Source organism: Urocitellus parryii, chromosome 15, assembly GCF_045843805.1.
Source record: "Urocitellus parryii isolate mUroPar1 chromosome 15, mUroPar1.hap1, whole genome shotgun sequence".
Classification (NCBI taxonomy): domain Eukaryota; kingdom Metazoa; phylum Chordata; class Mammalia; order Rodentia; family Sciuridae; genus Urocitellus; species Urocitellus parryii.
In genome coordinates, this window is record NC_135545.1 from 34,033,538 (window position 1) to 34,055,792 (window position 22,255).

The 22,255-nt window shown below is 56.6% G+C and overlaps 1 protein-coding gene and 1 long non-coding RNA gene across 2 annotated transcripts in view; both read right to left on the reverse strand.

Moving 5' to 3' along the window:
• The window catches only part of Cngb1 (cyclic nucleotide gated channel subunit beta 1), a 47,499-nt gene extending 40,896 nt beyond the window's left edge, over positions 1 to 6,603 (reverse strand). The window contains exons 1-2 of the mRNA XM_026395728.2: positions 6,470 to 6,603; positions 855 to 948 (exon numbers count right to left, since the gene is read on the reverse strand). Of these exons, the coding sequence (XP_026251513.2) occupies positions 855 to 948; positions 6,470 to 6,525 (150 nt within the window). The 5' untranslated portion in view covers positions 6,526 to 6,603. The remainder of the gene's footprint in view (positions 1 to 854; positions 949 to 6,469) is intronic.
• A 2,615-nt stretch (positions 6,604 to 9,218) lies between these two features.
• LOC113187732 (uncharacterized) lies at positions 9,219 to 11,935 on the reverse strand. The gene is made up of 3 exons (XR_003301453.2): positions 11,785 to 11,935; positions 11,568 to 11,604; positions 9,219 to 9,818 (listed from the first exon to the last, which is right to left on the reverse strand). It is a non-coding gene; the product is annotated as an uncharacterized LOC113187732 (long non-coding RNA).
• Positions 11,936 to 22,255: the final 10,320 nt, after the last annotated feature.

Consider the following 22,255-nt stretch of genomic DNA (forward strand, 5'->3'; position numbering starts at 1 on the left):
GAGCTGAACCCTGGCTGGGTGGGACCCACAGCTACACTCCCCCGAGAGGGGGTGGCAGGGGCGGAGGGTGGGGGCTAGGAATCCTCGGTCCTCCCTCCACTCCCCTAGGACCTTTGAAAGACGTCATCTGGCCATGACAATGTGGCCCAAGACTCGCGGGATGGGCTTTGCTGAGGGGGGCGGTGGGGCAACAACTTGGAAGGAGGTGGAGGGACAGGCGGAGAGACCCCCCCCCAGCCTGAAAGGACCCACATTCCACGCAGTCACCTCCACCACCACCCACCTGCTGAGCTGGCGGCCTCCGCCTCCTCCTGCAGCCCCTGCAAAGATACAGCGGGGGCAGTGCTGGGACACCCGCTCCCGGCCTCTGTCCCAACGGCCCGCTCAGGACATCTTCAGGGGTCCTCGCGGCCCCCCATTCTACTCTCGCCCTGCCCAGGCAGGCAGGCCCTGCTGGCCCGTCTCCTGGGGCATCCAGACAGGTGGCTAGAACCTGAGGAGTCCACAGCACACAGGAAGCCCCAGGCCCTGACTCGGGGACTTGTCACGTGTGCCGAGAGGAGCCCCCCCCAAGCAGCCTGTTCGTAGGGGCACAAATCAACCAAAGCAGACCCCACCGGAAGCCCCACCCCGGACGGCACCTTGCAGAGGGTACGAGCACTTTTGGACCCTCCTACAATCCCAGGAGGCGTTTTACGCCGTGGTCACGGAGGCCACATAGCAAGGTGAACCAGGTGGGAATCTGAGCCCAGCTCCACCCGACCCCACCCATGGCCAAGGTCCTTCCTGACACCTGAGTGGGGCCCTCCACTCTCTCCCCTCCACCCTGCCCAGGCCTCAGGGGTTCTCCGTACCTGGAATGAGGCCTTCAGGGGCTGCTTCCCGCCTCCTCTGCTCGGATCCACACTGGACTGCACCAGCCAGGAGCTATCCAGCCGGACACTGGGGCTGGGGGCGGGGGTGCGGAAGATGGGGTTAGGAGCGCTCACCAGTTCCCAAGCCCTGCTGAGGCCGAAGCTCTGGGCCAGGGGTTGGGGACAGAATGGTCCAGACCAGGCCTTGTCCTCATCAGATTCCCAGGGCAGTGTCCTGCTGACCATCACTCTGTTTGAGACCCAGGACAAGCCACACCTCTTCTGGGAAGGAGGGCTTCCTGGAGCAGGTGGCCTGCAAGCTGGGCTCAAGGATGAGGATTTTAAAACCAGGAACAGGAAGCCAGGACGGCATGTGGCAAGAGAAGCACAGAGGAGGGAGAGAGGAGGGGTATGGGTGGAGGGAGGCACCGTGTGATGTTCAGAATTCATGCCCAGGATTGCCCTTTGAGTCTCCAGGCAATCTTAGTGTCCAGGCAGAGCAGGGAACATAAGAAAAGCAAGGACCAGAGAGTTGAGTTCACCAGGACAAAATCACACAGCAAATTTTCACAAACCACATGAACCTCACCTCTAGGCCCTGGATGTTCCTATGCTGTAAAATCAGAGTCACACTGCCACTGTCAAAGCTCTCAGTGGTCACTAACCCAGGTAGCAGGCACACATGAGTGACGGGGTCAGAGAGCAGCATGGGGCAGGGAGGACCATGGCAAGTGAGAGACCCATATCCATCTGCAGACGGCGACCCCCCTCTACTGGGAATGGATCTTGCTGTTTTCAAGAGAAGCCTGAACTATATATTTTGAAGGTGGAATTTCCTGATATTTAGATGCCAATAATTAATTCAGATTAATTTGAAATTGATATGTAGATATTTTTAAAAGAGCCTTTCTCCAGGCAAAATCAGGCCCTTAGAAGTCTAAGTATGACCTCTGGGTTACAGGCTGACTTAGAACCGGGGGCTAATGTGACTTTTGTAGTTAGAATTAGTTGCGCTTCTGAATAGCCCTGTCCCAGCCCTTGGTTCCCTGTCCCCAAGAGGCTTATTTAAGATGCTCTGGGGTGTCCACCACCTAGAAAACCTGGGTTCACCTTCCTCTACCCAGGGGGCCTCATCTCAGTCTTCTCAAGGGGGCTGAGGAGGTGGGGACAGGAGTGTGGCCGAGTGGGTTTGAATCCAGCCACCTGGGAGCAGGAATCAGCCCAAGGTCACAGTGCCACAACAGCCCCTGTGGGCCACGGGCCAGGCCCTGTGCCAGGCGCTCCACATACAGTGTCTCCCGACTTTTCGTGTAAACAATCCTGAGAGACCAGGGCTGTGGCTAATACCATTCCAGCTCAGAAAGTTGAGGCTCAGAGAGGTTCGATGGCTGGTCCAGGGTCACACAGCCTGTAAGGGGGAGCCTGGAAAAGACACAGGTGTCTCTGCTCCCAAAGCCAGGTGCTTACCACTCAGTTCTGCTGCCCACCTCTGAGCAGCGACATGGCCCCATGTGACGTGAAGGAGTAAGACCCAGGGTTTGAATGGCACAAGCACCTGACTCACTTTATTTTCCTTCTCTGTGTAGACATTTCCATTGTCAGGACCTCGACTCTCAGGGTAAGGCTCCCCACCTTGCCCAGCACAAAACTGATTTTTTGGTAGAGATTCAAGTCAAGCCGGTCCCAGGGCGGGACCGGCTTCTCCCTCCCCAAACAGATACAGGACCCTTCTCTGAAAGGCCCTGGATATGGGCCACCCCTGTCCCAGCCAGAGGCCTCCTGAGGTCCTGTTCTTTCCATTATCAGGCCAGGAAATCGCTGTCTGGCCTGGGGCAAGTCACCTGGAAGCCCTGGGGCCGCCTCTGTCTGCTCATCTGTCCAGTGGGCAGGACTGGCCTGGCCTGTGCAGCCGGACGTCCTTGAAAGAGGTCAGAGGGCCAGTGAGGACCTCGTGGAAAAGAGACTGTCAGAGCGGTTCTTGGGATTTTTCTGGATCTTTCACCTCTAAACACAGAAAGCGGTTTTCCTTGGCCCAAAGTACAAGGCTCTGTGTTCACTCTGGAGCCAACTGGGGACAGAACCCCAGCTCTGGGCTTCCTGGTGGGCCAGCCCTGGGCGTGCAGGGCACCATCTCTGAGCCTCAGTTCCCCATCTGTGAATCGGGATTAGTGATAGAATCTGCCATTCTGGCTGTCTCAGCTTGGTCTAGCGTGGAAAAATATTACCAGTCAAATGACAGCTGTTTCTATTACTATTCTTGTCACTGCTGTCGTTCATCCCAAGGAGGTGGTGGTCGGCAGGGCCATGGAGTCACCCACAAGGACTGGGAAGTGTTTTGAACAGACAGCCTCAGTTATCCACGAACCAATGTGCCCAGTGGTGTCTGTGCCCATATCACCAAGGGCTGTTGGGGGTGGTCCACGTACCCAGGTCACACCGTCCCTACTCCATCGTGTGCCCGGTACCTGCCAAGGTGCCCACTTTCCCAGCCCAGAAGCAACAGCCTAACAACTTCCAGAGAGTTCTCAAGCCTCGGGGACCTCCGAGCAAAGGAACCCAGATGGGCCAAGGTGGGCTTCTCAGAAGGCCTCTCAGGTCCCAGCTAGCGGCAGCCCGCTCACAAGGGCTGGCCAGTCCACTCCTCCCTCAACCGCCCCAGCAGGCTGTGTCCCCAGCACAGGGTCCTCATGTCACCTGCAGCATGCTCTTCCCCTGAAATCCCAGCCACCAAGGAAGGAGGGAAGGGAGCCCTCGGGCACAAGCAGCCACCTACTTGGGTCTCTCGGTCTTTGCCAGCTCGGGTGCCCATGGCGCGGTTCAGCTGGAGGCTGTGCCCTTCACCCCGAGCCCGGGGTTGGAGCATGCGTGGAGCCTGGAGAGCCCTGGCCCAGCCAGGAGTCCAGCGTCCAAGCCAGAGCGGCTCGAATGGCAGCTGAGCCACCAGTCCTCCTGCCTCCGATCAGATCGAGGGGGTGTGCAGGGAACTCTGCAGAAACGTCCCCAGGGAGGCCATGTGGGGACCAAAAGGCCACAGTTGCTAGGAAAAGCTGAGCTGTTGCCTGCAGAGATGGGGTTGCTAGGTAACCATCCGCATTACCAGGGCTCTGGCGTCATCAGTAACCTGTGCCTCTGCAGAGTGGCCAAGAGCCTCCTTCCCCAGACAGCAACAGCCCCGCTCGGCTGGCTCCGTCACCACAGCATCTGGTCCCTCCCTGGGTCTGGGGCTCAAAAGTTCCCTGAGTTTAAAACTCTGGGTGGGCATTTGGGCACATGTGCGTGCGGGTGGGCTGCGCGTGCATTCCTGTACATGTAGATGCATGGACTGCCCGGCCAGGGCGTCTGCGTGTACCGTGTTCTGAGAACATGTGTACCGCTAGAGCGTGGGCACGTGGAAAGCAGTTTATCATTGGCCTTTAAGGGTCATTTTGGCTCAAGAGCAGTGGCAATAAAGGGACTTTGGGACCTATCTGTTAGGTGCACAGGTGTAGCCGGGGAGTGGCCTGGAGCTATGAACTCTTCCTAGAGGCAGGTTGAAGGCACAGGACACAGCAGTCTGCAGTGACCAAGCTCGACGGCACCATGGTCCCCACCTCATCGGGTGGGGTAGGGGTGGCTGGGACCCAGAACACAGAATTAGGGAAGCAGGCTTAGTGTTTGTAGAAAACTAAGTTCACAAGTCAGAGACGCCTGCGGATGAGTGGACGGCCTTCAAGAGGTTACGAGTCCCCCGTCATTGGAGGTAAGCAAGTAGAGTTTGGGTGGCTTCCTGCCAAAGTTGGAAGAACTGATCCAGGGTGGACCAGGAGCTGAGGACCCCCCAGCATCCAGCTCCGAAATCCTGTGCTGGCCTCTTGGTTTAACAGTTTCCTGACTGGGACTAAATGTGACCCTCTGTGGCGACAAGAGCCCCAGTAACCACCAGCAGGGCACGATTCCAGGTGAGGCCCCACCACACCCTCTCGCAGCTGGCCCTGTGCACCCTCTGCAGGGACCTGCTGGCAGTCCCCACCCCACAGCCATGGAGCTGGGAGGCCACCTCCCCAGGTCACTTTGCTAATGATGCACAGTGGCACTTCTGATGGCAAAGACCGGCCAAGGTCAGAGGGACAGCTCAGGGAGGAGGGCGTCACCCTCTCCCCTCCCGGGTGGGTGCTTCCCGGCTCTTGGTCACCTCCCTGCCCTCTAATCTGGTCCTGGGGCTCCTCCTGTCTCCCCGCTCACTCCCGGGGCATCTCCTCCATGACCCACTTCCCGCTCCTCCCTGCTCCAGTGTCCACTCCCCTAGCCATCGTCCCTCTGTCCGTCCTCACTGCTGTCGAGCCCGCCCCTCCCAGCGCTCCTTTCTCAGCTCCATCTATAAACGTTTACTTGGACTGAGTCCTTGGGTTGAAATCTGTGTAGATGCAGATGAGGATTCGGCCCCGAGTGGACAACAGAGGAGACTCTCGGGCAGCCTTAGAAGGTGTCGAGACAACATGGGATCGTTGGGGGCGGGGGACAGTCTTGGATGTGTTAATAAGAGGGGAGCCCACTGCATGGTCCACGCATGCATTCATCCCTTCAATTGGTCCATTTATTTAGTGCCTACTGTGTACCAGGCACTGTAAGTGGCCCAGGAGCTCCCTCTGGAAACCCTCCTGTGGCTGTGCCCATGAGGGTCAAAGAGGCGCACACCTACAAGGGTGTTGGCTGCACTTGGATCCCTCAAAGGCCCATGCTAAAGGCTTGGTCCCCAGAGTGGCCCAATTGGAAGGTGGAACCTTTAAAAGATAGGACCTAGTGAGAAGTCTTTAGATCTCTGGGGACATGCCTTTGAAGGGGACAGTGGGACCCTAGCCCCTTCCTCTTTCTCCCTCTTTCTTCTCTGCCATGAAGCGAAGGCTTTTGGTCCACTACACACTCCTGCCATGATGAGGGGACCAACCAACCATAGACAGAAACCTCCGAAATCACGAGCCCCAAATAAACCTTCTCTGTCTACCTAAGTCGATTATCTCAGGCATGTTGTTAGAGTAACAGAAAGCGGACAACACACAACATAAACGTCCATCAGTGGTGGGCAGGTTAAATAGATCATATATACTCAAGGATGGAACCCTACAGAGCTGTAAAAATGATAAGGATGATTTCTACCCACTGACTGAGGAAGGCCCTCAAAGTATGTTATTGGATGAATGCAGCAAGGTGCTGACAAGTTACATGGGCTAGATTTCCTTTCAGCCCCACCCCCCACAAAAAAGAATAGAGAGGGTGATGAGAGCAGGGATATGCCCAGACTGTGTCTGGGATGGGCATCAGAACACGGTGCATGCCTGCAATCCCAGGGACTTGGGGACTGAGGCAGGAGGATTGCAATTTCAAGGTCAGCCTCAGCAACTGAGCAAGACCTTGTCTCAAATTAAAAAATGAAAAGGTGTGAGGTTGTGACTCAGAGGTAGAGCACCCCTGGGTTCAGTTTCCAGTACCCAAAAATAAAGAGCCAGGTGTGACCTATGGGATGGGGGCCGGGCTTGGCTGCAGCTCTGTGGCCTCTTGGACCTGGGGATTCGGCACGGCACGCCTGCTACCTTCTCAAACGAGAACTGGCTCTTTCAGGGGACTTCTCGGGCTCCCACCTGGGCGTCTCCACCACGGCCTTGTTCTCTTTCCCGTGAGCTGGAAGCCTCTCCATCTCCTGGTGGCTGGAGCTGCAGTCCTGCCGGGCATCCTCCCAGTGACAGTCAACATCTTCTAGGAAGAGGTCGGGCTCCTGTCGCTGCGTGGCCAGGATGCCAACTGCAGGGGACACAGGAGAAGCCACCTGTGAGACTCCTGCAGGGGATCCAGGAGTCTCAGGGAGCCCAGGCGGGAGCCTGGCCGTCTCCAGTAGCACCTCAGCTCCTGAACGAGTCCAGGGAAATGCGCTGTGGCCGGTGGGACTGGTTCCACCGCATCCGTGCTCAAGCGACGTGTTGAAGCCTGACCGTTGGCCGGGCACCCTTCATTTCCCCCACTTTTTTCTCTTGAGACAGAGCTTTGACAATGGCTGATCAGCTTGGTTTCTTTGCAGAAAGAATTCTTCCAACCAGAGCGTTGTGGGTCGTGCCCAGACGTAGGAGTGGGGTCCGCCTGGCCACCTCGGTGCAGGGCAGCCCAGATGGTCCCCAGAGATGCAGAGAGAGCCTGCCCACCGCTGCCGGCTGGATGCCCAGCACTTGATCCCTCCCCTGCCTCCTGGGTCTAGAAACTCCCTCCTCATGGGAATTCAACTTTGCTGAGGGGCGGAGAATCGCAAGAATCTGTCATTTTAAGCATTTCTCCATGCACTTGAATTCTTGACCGTGGGAATGCGGTGGACCTGTGAGGTTGGCAGAAGTGGGTACAGGGGAGGCTCCTCAGGAACCCCACCCGAGGCAGGTGTCTAGGAGAACAGGGGAGACTCCCTAGATATCAGGTGTTCTGAAAAAGCTCCAGGGGTCTTGGTGGCCCTCAAGCTGAGCGTGAATTAATAATGGTGACTTTAAATGAAAGCTGGCCCCAAGTCTTATCCTGTGATTTTGGAAGTTATTGCTCATGGTACAGCAAACAACAACAATAACAGTAATAGTAACAGCAGCGGCATTCCTGAGTACTCCCGGGGGTCAGGCCTGTGTTCAGAGAGGACCTGGGTTCATTCCATTCGCGCTCACACAACCTCTTGAGGTGGGAAGGATGATTTTTATTTTATTTCCTCTCTTTTGTATTTGATTCCCATCTTACAGATGAGCAAACTGAAACAAAAATTATCACTTTCTTTTATGGGGTGCTTCGCATGGGCCAGGGCTGGGACTCCCAGCTTCCGGGTACAGATATTATCCCCATCAAACAGAGAAAGCACCTGTGTGTCCCCAGGGAAGCCCCCACACGCACCCTGCCTGGCCCGTCTCTGCAGTAGCTCCTGGACTTTGTACTCCAGGAGTCCCCTGGGGGACAGGTTCCTGCCCGAGCACTGTAGGAGACAGAGGACAACACTCCCTGGCCTAAGAGCTTGTTAGCTGTCACAGTGCCCCAAAGAGAACAGCACTCTCCCCATTTTATAGCCCAAACAGCCAGCTCAGAGAGGCTGGCTGACTTGTCCAAGGTCACACAGGAAGTTAGAGGCAGAGTCAGGTCTCCTGATGCCTGTGTCCCTAGCACGCAGTCCCAGGTGGTAAATATGCCCCCGGAGAGCCTCAGCGGGGCCCTGGCCACTGTCTTGGAAGCACCCGTCCCCGCGTGGCTGGTGCTCTAGGAGGGAGCGATCCCTGACATTCCCTCTTTCCTTTAAGGCCTGCCCCAGACTGTCCCTAGTTTACAGCCAAAGATGTGACAACTCTAAGAAGGTGGTGCCCACGGCCACCGGCCAGGAAGGGAAGGGATGGGAGTGTGCCCCTCCCTGCAGGCTCCCCACCTCCCAGGGCTGCCCTGTCTGCGGTAAAGCTTCGCCCCTGGATTCCCTCAGGGCACCCCACCTCGTGGCCGGTGACCTCTCCACCCTCAGGACCTTCACATGGGGCTCCGACCCAGGCCAGGAAGGCCAGCGGCCCCACCCAAGAAAATGCTCCTGCTTCCAGGGTCCGGGAGCCCAGGTGCATGGGATCCGGGGCAAGCCCCCACGGGGACCCCAGGTCACTGGCAGAGCTGGGGCCGTGGTCCCCGCTCCCTCGGCCTCTCCCTAGTCCAGGTCACCTCTCCGCTCTGGCCCCAAAGCACTGACCTTTCACTCACCGGAAATTCCTGAAAGTAGGCTTGCAGCCGTCCCTCATCACCAGGATCTTGGTGGGGGATTCTGAGGCCACTATTCTAATCTGAGGGTGGGACACTCTTCAGAGTTGCCCCCAGTTGCTCTGCGATGCCTCCAGTTGCTTGCTCAGCCCCAGAGTCATCTCTGGGAAGTCACTCCTCTGCTCAACCACACTCCGTGGCTCCCCACTGCCTATAATCTAGCTCACCTAAAGTGAGGCCCAACTCTCCTGCTTAACCACGAAGGGCTGTGGGCTACAGATGGCCGGGTGTCACACCCCACCCCGGGGACCCAGCAGCCTCCCCCTTGTGCCTCTAGCTTTTCCTCCCTTTATTCCCTCTCCTGGGGGTCCCTCTCCTCACTGTCAGTGTGAGCCATCGGGGTCTCAAACGGAGGATACAAGAAGGGACAGCTGCCACCTACCCCGAGTCCCCGGGATGGCAGGGAAGCCAGACATTCTACATAAAGTCACCTGAGTAGTAAATGCTGGCAACGGATTCTAATTTTTCAAATCACCGTTGGCCCAAACAAAGACGTCTGTGGGCCACCTGGGACCCCAGGACCCCTAGCTAATTCCTCCTGCACCCCAGACCGCAGGCCACAGCCCTCTCGGCCCACCCACTTTTAAAATCTCACCACTGTGCTGCAGCCCGACCCTAGGCAATGACGTCGGCCACCACGGGGCTGAGGTGCTCGTCAGGCATGTTTAATGTGGATTTCAATGTCACTGTCCCCCGGCCTGCCCAGAGAGACAAAGTGGCCAGGCCTTAGGAAACCACTTCTGGGAAAAGTGTGTCCCATGGGGGTTGAGACAGAGCCAGTGCCACAGGGGCTGTGGAGGGGTCTTCTCAGAGGGCTTTCCATCGCCTCCCACTGAGGAAGTCCCCCTGCCGTCTAGCCTGAATCTCTCAGGCTGTCCTTGGCCGACCTTCCCCTTGAGTTGGCCTGGGTCCCGCTCCCTTGCCAGGTGTCCTGAGAGGAGGCGGCTGGGGAGCTGGTGGGGCCGCCTCTGGCTCTCCTAGCCCTGCCTGGGAGCGTGGGGGAGGGCCAGCGGCCTACGGACCCCGCAGGGAGGGGTCCATGGCCACCTCCCGCCCTCCACCCCCTGAACGTCTTCTCCTCCGGGCGTCCTTCTTCCCTTCCATCCATCCATCCGTCTGTCCATCTGTGCTCTCCCAGATCCCCTTCTCCCTTGTCTCAGAGGCCTCCAGCTGCCGCCACCCCTGAAACAAAGGAGGAGTCAGTGGGGCAGGCAGCCGGGGGGCAGACAGAGGGCACGGACAGACAGACGGAAGGGAAAGCTGTGGACAGGGCGGGGAGGAGAGGAAGCTCCTTCCCCATGTAGAGGGTTGATAGTGTCCCCCCAAAATGATAAGTTCAAGTTCTAATCCTATCGCCTGTGAATGGGACCTTATTTGGAACAGGGTCTCTGCAGACCTGATTAAGGATCTCAAGAGGCGATCACCCTGGATTTAGGGAGGCCCCTGACATCCTTGCCAAGGAAAGCGGACACAGAGCAGACGCAGAGCAAGACACAGAGCGAGTCCACGTGGGCACTCACGCAGGGTCGGGGGATCAGCTGGAAGCCAAGAGCCCAGGTGTGACCTGCAGCCCCTGAGGCCAGGAAGAGGAGGGACAATCCCTCTCTCAGAGCCTCAGAAGAAACCCACCCTGCAGTGCCTTGGTTCTGGACTTCTGGCTTTCGAACTGCTGCCTTAAGCCCCCTGGAATGTAATTGACTGTTGTTTGTTATGGTGACCAAGGAGGAGGACCTGCCCAGGCTCCAGGCCCCTGCATGTGTCTGTCCCCATTGTTAGGCCTGGTGCCCACCTGTGACCTGCCCACTCCAGGGACTGCAGGAGGCCCTGCCTACAGTGGGCTGAGAATCCTGAGTCCTCCCAGAGGAGCGAGAGGAAGACAAGAGGGGGCCCAGGCTCCAGCGCCCCAGGGGACAGTGTGGGTCCCTTTAACTTTGCCTGACCGAGCAGCTGCTGTCGAGCCAGAGTCCGGTTACTACCCCACCATATTTGCTCTGTGACCCTGGGCAGGTGCCTTGAGTTCTCCGAGCTCTTGTCCCCCACCTGCCGAGAGCCATAGAGGTCCCTTCACTTCATGCTCAGGGAGACCGTGGGCTCCATGAGAGACTGGGCCCGTCCTGCCCAGAGGCCGGTGGGCTCTGCTGCTCCTTGGGTTGCTGTCACGGCCACCATGAACCCTAACACCTCTCATGGCTCGTCCACCAGACCCAAGCCCTGCAGTCAGCCATTTGTCTGTGTCCCAAGCCACAGTGGTCACCCCCAGCTTCAGAGAGCTCACCCTGGGGTTGGACACAGCATTACAGCACAGCGGAAGTGGCCCTGGGAGAGCCTGACCTAGGGTCAGAGAGCCCATGTCCAGGACAGAACAGGGGCTGTCGCTGCCCAAAGGCCCTGCCGGCAGCGGGCTGTCCACCATCACTGACTTAGTGAATGAGTGAATGGCTGCATGGCCAGAGGCCAGGGAGCAAAGCAAGAGCAGATTTGGCTCCCAACACACTCAGAGGGACCTCAGCCTCTGTCGCCCAGTCCTGGCTTGGGGCTGGGATAAAAAGGCCCCCACATCTTCTCACCCCAGCTGCAGGTGAGGGACAGCCTCCCTGCCCAAGGGTGGTCCAGCCGATGGGATCTGGTTCCCTCAGGGACGCCCGCCGCTCTCCTCTCCCCACCTGACCAGAGCCGTCTGCCAGCAGGAAGAGGGCCCATCTGGTTTGACTTTGGGACTGTTTTCTCTGGACAGAAGCCAGGAGCCAGGCCCTGGGGGCCTCCAGCCCCTGCCAGGCTCCGGCTACCTGGACCCGATGAACAGAGATGGCGCCTGCAGGGCAGGGGTCTCTCTGGGCTCCAGGTCAGGAGGCCCCACTTAAACCCCCCCCCCCTAGGATACCAAGCCACCCTCCTGGGAGGTACACGGGAACCCAGAAATGCAGCACTTACTGGTCTGCGCGTCACCCGTCTCCGGGGAGCCAGGCTCCTGTGGGGAGAAAGGGGGGTCACCATGGCTGCCTCCTGCCACCCCCGCGGCCCTCGCGGGAGCCGGCAGGGCTTTTCCTGGGACTTGCTCCACTCTTCCCTGCCTGCGCTCTCCTGCCTCCGAGGCCACCCTGCTCCAGCCCTCTCCCACCAGGGCCACTTCCTGGGCCCCCCTCACCACCTTTGCTAGGGTGGGGCTTGCCTGGAACCCCCCACCCGCTGGCCTCCGTGTCAGATCCTGCTCCCACCCTCCCAGGAGGGTCGCCTCCAAGCTCCCAGCTCCTCCAAGGCCTCTCACCAGGGGAACCCACTTCCCCAGCCTCCTCCCCAGAGCCCCGTGACCCTGTGAGGACATCCTCATCCGCTAACTGCCACCCAGCCCGGTGTGTCTTGGAAAACCAGGTTGTCGCGCTTCCTCTGCAGACCCGAGGCGTGGATACAGCCTGTTTCCTGCCCACTTCCCTCCGCACAGGAACCAGCCTTGGAAGAGGGCAGGATGTGCCTGGAAGCCACAAGAGCCTGGATATGGAGTTGGAACTCCAGCCACGTGTGACCTTGGCTCGCCTCTGTAGGCCTCAGGTGGCCATAGAGGACCCTGCTGTGCCCACAGACCATGAGGGAATTGGGAGAGGGGCTTTGAGGTTCAGTCTTGGCTCAGTGAGGCAGGTGGGGAGGTGGTCCCCAGACAGCCACAACAAAGGTCTCCGCTTGGAGGAGCCAGGCTGGGTCCTTGAGTGACCCAGAGGCCCTGAAACCGGCCAGGCCTTCCTCTCTCCTGGGCCTACACGCCTTTGCTTACAGAGTTCTTTCCTGCCTTCTCACACCCCTGGGGAGTGAGCCACTGTCCGCTCCTTGCTCAGGTGGGACAAGGGGGCTCTGAGAGGGCCATGGCCACACTCACACAGCCTGGACTGAGGGTAGGCTTCCACTCCCAGCTCAAGAGCTTCTATGGAAATGTCCAATTGTCCCCCAAAAAGAAAGGCCAGGTCCCGGGATCTTGGGGAAGGAAAGACACAGTGACAGAGGCCTTGCTCCCCGCCCCCCACGATGGTGTTCTAGGTTGTCAGTTTTGCACACGGGACCTGCTGGTTTCCTGTGAACCCCACTTCTTCCCAGGACAGTCCAGGTCTCTCTTGTCACTGGGCCTTGGAGCATGCTTGGAGGTCACCTCTACTGGGAAGCTTTCCTTGCTGCTCCCAGGAGGCGCCACCTGTGAGTCCTATACCCTCTCTGCTCCCCACATGTTCCCAAAGGACTGTGAGGCCCTGGCAGTGGGCTGGGCCACCACGTCTCAGCCGGTGGCCACAGAGCCACAAAGGGTCTGGGTGAAGTGAACATGGGCTTCAGACAGGCAGGCTGCAGGGCCTGGGTTCTCACGGTGGGTGTCCCCACCCTCCAGGGACCAGGCCCACCACCCCATCCTTCCCTGAGCTCCCAAGATCCCCCTCCCCCACTGGCCAGGACCCACTCCCAGCACTGACCTGCTCCCGGCTGTTCCCAGGGAGCACCGGCTGTGGCAGGGCCTTCTCCAGCCTGTGTAGAAGCCACGCTAGCAACCTGTGGGCAGAGCGGGCTGTGTTCCAGCGGGAGAGCCCCCCACCCCTACCCTGGAGAGACTAGGCCACTGCCAGCTCCCTCCACAGGTCAACAGCAGGCCTGCCAGAGCCCAGCCGCGTCTCCAGCTCTAAAGACCAATTCCTTCCTCCCCTCCCCATCCCCTGGGTGGGCTCTGCCTACTGCTTGGGTTACCCCCGTAGGCAGCTGGGGTACCCCCCCACCCCATCCCCGGAGCTGCATTTCCGTCCTCTCACACTCGGCCAGGGTGCTCGACTTTGGCAGCTCTAATCCGGATTTGTTGTTGTTTTGGTACCTGGGGGCTGAAGCCAGGACCATGCACACCTAGAAAAGCCCTCCACCACCAGCTCCGTCCATCCCAGGCCACCACCCAACCCGGTTTTGACTGAATGTCACCCTTAGCCCAGCAGTTCCATTTTCACGATTTATTCTACAGATTTACTTGGGCAGGAGCCCCAGGAGGCCGGGAGAGGCTCTGACTGCAGCACAAGGGTGGAAACAAACTCAACGTCCACTGCATGGTTAAATCAAGGCTGTGCGTCCACCTGATGGAGCACTACCCGGCTAGTGGAAGAACGGAATGCAGCTCTGTGCACAAACCCACCTCCAAGTGAAAAAAGCAACATGCAGATTCCTGCCTATAGATCACCCTTGCTAGGTGTGTAGTTAAAGGAACAGTGTCCTCACCTGGGGAAGGCAAGAACCTGAGGTTGCCCTGGGAGGACTTGGAGAGTTAAATTTTCTCCCTGGGGCATGTGTTAATTCCATAATTCAAAATGCTACTTTTGTGAAGGTGGGGTGTTGGGCTGGGGCCAGGCACTGACCGTGCTCCCCGAGGTGGGGAGAAGACATTTAGGAGGGCTCACCCCGCAGAGTCCGCAGGTGGTGGCAGGGAGGAGGTCTGGAGGCTGGGCTGGGGCTCTGGAGCCGGCTCCTCCTCGAGACTGGTCACACAGGCGCTCTCGGGGTCCTGCGGCATGGGCTCCGTGGGCTCCGTCTCCAGCGGGGGTTCTGGAGGCTCTGAGCAGAGGGAGAGCAGGGGCAGAAGAGCCCATGGCAGGGCTCCACCTGGCCCCTCCAGGCCTCAGGGGGTCAGCTCCAAAGCACTAACGCGACCAGGCAGGGAGACCCTTGGGACCACTCCAAACACCTCTAGCATCGAAAAGAGCAGGGAGAGGGAGGGACTTTCCAACGTCCCACAGGATGAATGGGACCTGCGCCTAGTCTCAGGCTCCCCAGCTCGGACTAGGGAGGGGGCTCCAGTGCCCTCCCACAACAATCCACTCTCAGAAAGGCCAGAACTGCTCTCTGACCCAGATGAAGACCAAGGGTCTCCCTGAGATCCCCGGGGTTCCCCCAGCCCAGCCCATAACCACCCAAGCAGCCCCTCCCAGGCCCCCTCTCTGTACCTGGGCCCAGGACAGCACCTGCAGGCTCAGCAGTCAAGCCCTGGACGGCAGGTGGGGAGCAAGGACAGTGGTAAAAGCTCTGCACATGCCCCATCCTGGCCAGCGGTCCCTGACCTGAGGCCAGGGCGGAGGGCTATCATGCCCCCAAGTCTCCCCCCCATGGCACCCTGGGCAGTGACTCCTCCCCATTTAGGATGATCCCAGAGGGGTTCACCCCTCTTGGACCCCTGGGGGAGAAACTGCTGGAACAGTCAGTCCCCACCCCTTGGGCTCCCAAATTCTCCCAGGTGGCCAGCTGAGGTCCCTCCCACCATCCACTCACCTTAGCGGGTGTCGGGGGTTGAGGTAGCATTTTCTCCAGATTCTGCTCCAGCCACCTGAGCAGCCACGGGCTGGGCCTAAGGAGGGCCAATGGTCAGACACCCTAAGGGAAGGAGCCAGGCACACTCTCCTGACTGCCCACCAGCACTTCCTGGCCCTGGGCAGTGGGACCTTGTACTGGATGCTCTCAAAGGGCCCCATGGTGGTGGGGAAGCTGCCAACTTCAACTTCAGATTCAAGGCTGGACCCGGCTCTGCCCCTGACCCAGCTCTGGGCTCTTGGGCAGCAGGGAGGAGTAGGAGATGCCTGGATGCAGCCTAGGGGTGAGGCTCCGTGGCTGGCATGGACAGGAGTGGCTTCACGGGAGTGTGACTGTGTAAACACGGGACCCCATACTTCGAAGTTTTATTATGTTTAATGCACTATTGCCATAAACTGAAAATTATTCATCATTTAAAGGGGTCCTGCGTTTTTATTTTACGTCAATTATGCAGCTGGCCCCAGGAGCAAATATTGGGTCCAAATCTATCTGGACTCCAGAAAGCCCCCACGTCCTGAGGGAAGTTCCAGGCCCTAAAGAAAGCTCACAATCTGGGCACTTTTCCAATGTCTGTTCAGCATTGATCGTGACCAGTGGCCCTACCTAGCACATGAAGCCCTAGACTAGCTCCCTGACTGGGAACCTGCTATCAGGTCCCCTGGTGAGAGCTCTGTCTTGTTTCTTCTCAATTCAGTAAATCCTACCCTTTCACAAAGAAGAAGAGGAAGAAGGAGGAGGAGGAAGAAGAAGAAGAAGAAGAGGAGGAGGAGGAGGAGGAGGAGGAGGAGGAGGGAGGAGAGGAAAAGGGGAAACAACATGAAGAAAAGCCTGGTACGTCCTCTACGTCCACTCATTCATCTGGTTATATGTGCCCTGGGTGCCGAGCCCTCAGTCAATACCAAGTACCATGCTGGGCACCAGGGCTCCGCAGTGACCAGGACAAAAGCCCCTGCCCTCCATGGGCCTGCAGTCTAGTGAAGGAATGGGTGAAGCGTGACTGGAGTTGAAATTCCAGGAAAAATCAGAAACTGGAAGTTTCAGGCTCTTGTTGGGGACCCACAGCGTCCTGAAAGCTCAATTAGTTGGCAACATCCAACAATTTCAGATGGTGCATAAAAATCTATATTTCTAGCTTTTCCGTAAACCAGAGGCCCTTGCCACAGTGGGCCTGCAGTTAGAAGGGGTTGGACCTGATCAGGACCCCTCCTGGGCTCCTGGGGCTCCCCGATTGCCACAGTCCTCACCTTCCTGCTGCCCTGGGGGTTGAGGCAGCCGCCCCGCCCACACCCATCAGCTCTGAGAAGTCGAACGCTGTTGCCAACATGAGGCAGAACAACCGAGGACCCCAGTGTCCCCCAGGGCGGTTCAAGCCCTGCTTCCAGTGACCCCGACAGGGACATACCTGGTATCCTGGGCCCCGGGGAACTCACTGGATCCACCTGCAGACCCTGAGGGGTCAGAAAACAGAGACAGGCAGGGAGGGAGGCATGGGGAGTTGGCTCTGTGAGGGCCAAGCGGCAGCTGGCTGGAGGACGCAGGTCTGGGTTGCAGCAGGGCGAGCAGACAGTGACCGCCCACCTCGAAAAGCTAGAAAAGGGGCCTGGGACGCTTTCACTGCCACGAGGAAGGAATGACAAGTGCCAGAGGGGACAGAGAGGCTTCACCTGATTACACGACGTGCACATACATTGGAACAGCACAGGACACCTCATTCATATGCACAGACCTTGAATTTGTATGTATTAGTTAAAAAATAAGTTCAATTTTAAAGATTTAAATGCATTAACAAATTTCCAATAAAACATAACATCAGGCCAGATGTGGTGGCACACATCTGTGATCCCAGCCGCTAGGGAAGCGAGGCGCTAAGCAACTCAGTGAGACCCTGTCTCTAAATAAAATGTAAAATGGGGCTGGGGATGAGGCTCAGTGGTGGAGTGCCACTGGGTCCAATCCCTAGTACCCCAAATCAAAACAAATCATGAAATCAATGGAATAAAAAGGGGGGAGGAGAGGGAGGAAGAGAGAGAAGGAAGGAGAGAGAAAGATGGGAAATGGCAAGGGACATGCCCAGAGCCCTGGGTCAGCCTCCAGCAGGCACCAAGGGACCTCTCGCACTCAGGCCAGAGCCCAGGCCCCGTCAATGGGAAGCCCTGGCCCAGCTGGCCTCTCCCTGGTGGCCAAGGCCATCCCAACAGCCTCTCAACCCTGAGGAGCCGTCTCGCCTCTTGGTCTTACCTGTGTTCCCTGTGCCATGGTGCCCAAGGATCTGCGCTCCGGCCTGCCGGGGACAGACAGGGAAACATGGCAGGGAACCCAGGCCAGGCTGCCCCCAGCGGGCCCTCCTCCACCGCCAGCCCCAGCACTACCTGAGCCGGGGCCTCCGTGCCGGCCGCCGTGTGGGCTGCCCTGCCGTTGCAGACAGGCTGTGGTACCACCTTCTCCATGCCCTTCCTGAGCCAAGTCAGCACCCAACCGCTGGGGCTGTGGGGGACAGAGACATCATCCACCCTCAACACCCACCCCAGGGTCCAGTGACAGTTCATAGTATCCCAAGGGACTTGGCTTGAATCAACCCCTGTCTGCACCGTGAGACTTCAGGCATATCACCTTCCTCCTGAGCCTCTTGTTTCTCTCTAAAAAGTGGGCCCGTGCTGGGCGTGGTGGCGCACACCTGTCATCCCAGTGGCTCGGGAGGCTGAGGCAGGAGGATCATGAGTTCAAAGTCAGCCTCAGCAAAAGTGAGGCACTAAGCCACTCAGTGAGACCCTGTCTCTAAATAAAATACAAAATAGGGCTGGGGATGTGGCACAGTGGTCAAGTGCCCTGAGTTCAGTCCCTGGTAACCACCCCCCCCCCCAAAAAAAAGGAAAGGAAAATGGGCCCACTATGCCCAGTGCCTTTGGAGCCCACTCTCAGGCTGCTCAGAACAGCAGGGCCAGCCTCTTCTCCCCACATCCCTGCTACAGAAGGGTCAGGCTTCCTGTGGGGCATGTCTCTGGAGGCCTGGGCTGGCCAGCCTACACGTGAGGGTCCCAGACTCCCATCCTGGGCCAGCCCCAGCCCCAGAGCTGGCTGGTTAGACAAGCATCATGGGCTAATACGTCTGAGCCATTCAGGAGAGTCTATGCACAAGTCTAGATTTCCGGCTTCACTGAGAGAATAAGACTTTGGCTCTAGGGTAAAAGTATCACCCCTGAGATACTTCTGGCCCCCTCAAAGAGGGTACCCATTATACAGCTCTCTGCCTCCATCTCTCTTGGTCACAATGACCATCTGGCCCAGGAGATCCTCCACCTAATGGCTCAGAATGACTACAGACCAAATGCCTGTCCCCCCTGCCCACCCCCGTGGCTCCCTGGGAGGGAGTGGCGGTCCCAGCCCCAGGGAGAGGTGATGGGGGTGCAGTACCTGTTCACGTCAGGAAACTCCGCAGCCTGGGCCTGGAGGGCTGTGGGCAGAGGAGAGGCATCATTCTGGGTCTCTGGAAGAGTCCCCAGACTTTAAATCTGGGCCCCCAGAGAGGGCCATTTCTACTCTGCTGGGGAGATCAAGTCAAAGGCAGGGGACAAGGGAAAATCCTATGGATCAAAAGGCCTGAAAATTCTCCAGGAACCCTGAGCCTCTCTAGGCCTCGGTTTCTTCATCAGTGAAATGGGCTACCACAGCTCTGAGGGGAGAACTCAGCCTCCCTGCCCGCTGGCCGAGCTTCCAGCACTCACCCTGAAGGCCCGAGTCAGCCGCCGTCACTTCCTCCTCATCAGCTGGCTCTTCCAGGGGCTGGAGGGTTCAAACAGGACCACGTAAGCCCTGGGACCTGCCTGGTTCAAACAGGAGCCGCCTCTGGATCACCCACGAGGGACCCCCCACCCCCAAAGGACTGAACAACTCTATTCTACGATCATCTCTATAAGTTCTTGTGGCCTCAGATGCTCCCTTCCTCCTGGCCTCGGGGGGGGGGGGGCTCCCCCAGGGCGAGGGCCTCACACCCCCTTGATGGTGGCCTCCCGGCCTCCCAGCCTCTCAGTCCTATCATCCCCCCACTAGAAGCTGCCCAACTTCAGTGGCCTGAGAAGAGGGAGATGCAGTGAAGTTATGAAGGCTGGGGACAGGCTGAGGGGAAGGGAGAGGCAAAGGACGTCCCCTCATCCCAGCCAGGGCCCTCTCTCCTCTGGCCTGAATTTCCCATTCCTCTCTAGCAGCTGGGTGGAGTCCAACTCTGCCATCCGCCTCTCACCTGCCTCTCACCTACCTCTCACCTGCCTCTGCAGCCACACGTCCAGCTACTGCATCACCTGTATACACGCATAGACAAGCACACATGCACATACACACACAAATGTGCACACACACTTACATGGATTTTGTATATGTACAGACACACAGATATGAATGTGTGCACCCATGCATAATCCAGTAACACATGAACATACACGTACAGGTCAGTGAATACACACGTGAACACATGTACGAACAGAATCTATGCACATATACATTGGTGCATATGTACACTGCATAATCCAATATATACACACTTGCACATGCAACCACGTGCATATACACACATGCACTCAGGCATACAGATACAAATTGATTGTTTCTCAGTCAATCTAGTGTGTCAACATACAGACATGGGCATGTGCACACAGATAACATTTGCACATATAAAGAAAAAGGAGCACGTCCTTTGAGCATGTGTATACACATGCTCAGTAGCATAAATAAGCATATGCACATGCTCATATTTGCATAGAAGTACAAACATGGATAAATACATGTATACTTGCACATATACCAACTTCAGCATGTAACACACATGAACATACATGTTCACACAGAGGATGTGTATATACATAGAGAAAGGCAAATATGTGAATGCATATGTTTATAAACACCCAAAGGTGCATACATAAATAAACACATGAATACATTCCCATACTCAGAAACATACTTATACACAGTAGTATGTCACACACACACGGAACCATATATACACTAATACATGTGCACATACATGAGCACCTGTGTGTACACATACATATAGATGCACACAGACAATGGCATGCATGCCCAAGTCGCAAATATGTGTTGCACCAAGGACACACTACACACATGCATACACACGTAGACACATACATACACACAAATCCTATAGCTGTTTCCTAAATATGCCCTTCACTACTGCAGTAAGGGCCTTTCTCCGCCAGGAACAACCCATCTCTCCATCTCCAACAGTTAAGATTCTGCCCCAGCCTCTGTCTAGGAAGCATCCCCCACCAGCTTCCAATCTCCAAAGCGAAGGTGACTCTCTCCTGCACTCCCCTAATTCCCAGTCTGACACATTTATTTGGCCCTGCCAGAAGGGTAGAGCTGAGACCAATGCGGAGGCTGGCCACATGGCCTCACCAACCATCTCCTGGCAGAATCAGCTGGCTAGGCACTCGTCTGCTGATCCCCAAAGCAATGCCTTATCCATCTGTATGTCTTCAGCACTGAGCACAGGCCCAGCATCCATTAGAAGCTAAATCAATTCCATTTAATTGAGCTGCTAAATTACTTGTCACCCAGTTCCTGAATGGATGGGATGCAGAACTGGCAAGCTTTTCCTTCCAAGATACGCTTGAAGGAAAATTCTAGAGAAATTCCCCTCAAACTGTGGGACATGAATCAGTGCCAGTGTGCAAAGTGCTCTTGGTTTGTGATGATTAAACAGTTGCACCAGGATGTATATTAACTCCCTGTTTCTTAATCAAGAAGACCTCACTACAAAACAGACACCAGCCGAACTCAGCAGTGTACTTAGCTACACAGTAGATCTACATTCTGGATCAAGTTCCTAATGTCATCCTGGACTGATAACAAATAGTTCGATGGCTGGCTACTTGGAGTGGCTCTGCTCTAGACGCTAGGATGTTGGTAAAATATGGTCCGTGGGCCATATCAAGACCATTGCTTGATTTTAAATAAATTTTTATTGGAACACAGCCTTGCTCATTTGTTGATGCATTATCCATAGCTGCTTTCACACTATAATGCCAGAGATGAGTAACAGAGATGGCATAACCCACAAAGCCTAAGCTAGTCACTGTCTGGTCTTCTAGAGAAACAGCCTCAGACAAGCACTGTACAGTCTTTGGGCCTGAGTGTCCACCATGTTTCCTTCTGACCTCACCTTTTTCTGTAGTAAAAGGTCCTTGGGGAGCAGGTGGGCCATGCCAGGAAGTCCCTGAGCACAAGGGAGCCTGCCCTCCCCCACCCTCTGCCTCTCCCCAGGGAGGCCCTCCCCCATCCTCTGCGGCTATTTGAGACTCTGGCTCTGGTTTTACCTCCGGTTCCAGCTCTAGCTCCGACTCCAGTTCTGCCTCTTCCTCCTCCTCTTCCTCCTCCATCTCTGTCTTCTGAGGAGTTCCTGGGGGCTGAGGCAGCACCTTCTGGACCCAGCCCAACATCCTGGTACCTGTAAATGACAATCCTTAGGCCAACCCAGAGTGCTCACCGTGGCTGCCAGCATCTATGGGCCACTTTTATGGGATACACATTTACTTTCTTGCTCATCATTAAAAAAATATATTTCTGCAATTGTTTCTCCAGATATTTACTTTATAGACTGACTCAAGACCACACACAAATGTGTAGGAAGAGGCCAGTTGCAACAGTGTTACGGCAAAAGATGAAAAATACCCAAATATCCATCAGAAGACTGGTTATTGGGAAGTACCTAAGTGTTCATCTGTAAGAGGAGCACATATGAGTAAATTATGGGATATCAATACTGAATATATAGACCCATTAAAAAGGAAGAGGCAAATCTGTTAGAAATCACCAGAGAAGACGCACAGGGAGCTGAGCCATGAGAAGATCAGTTAGACTCTCTGTGCCTTGTAAAATGGGTGCACTGATGTCTTGGGAGCCTGAGGCAGAAGGATCACAAGTTCAAAGCCAGCCTCAGCAATTTATCGAGGCCCTAAGCAACTTAGCAAGGTCCCATCTCAAAAATTAACAATTTTTAAAAGTGGGGGGGCGCTGGGGATATGACTCAATGGCTAAGCATCCTTGGGTTCAATCCCTGATACAAAAAAAAAGGCACATAGGTCTAGGCTATAACTCAGTTGGTAGAGCGCTTGCCTCGCATGCACAAGGCCCTGGGTTCAATCCCCAGCATCACACACACACACAAAGGTACATAGATAGTACCTACCTCATGGGCAGAGGAAGGTACAACAAATAAGTACAACATATCAAAACAGTGAGATCCGGCACAGGCCCAGGGCTTCCTAAATGTTGCCCATGGCTACTCTGTGAGATCT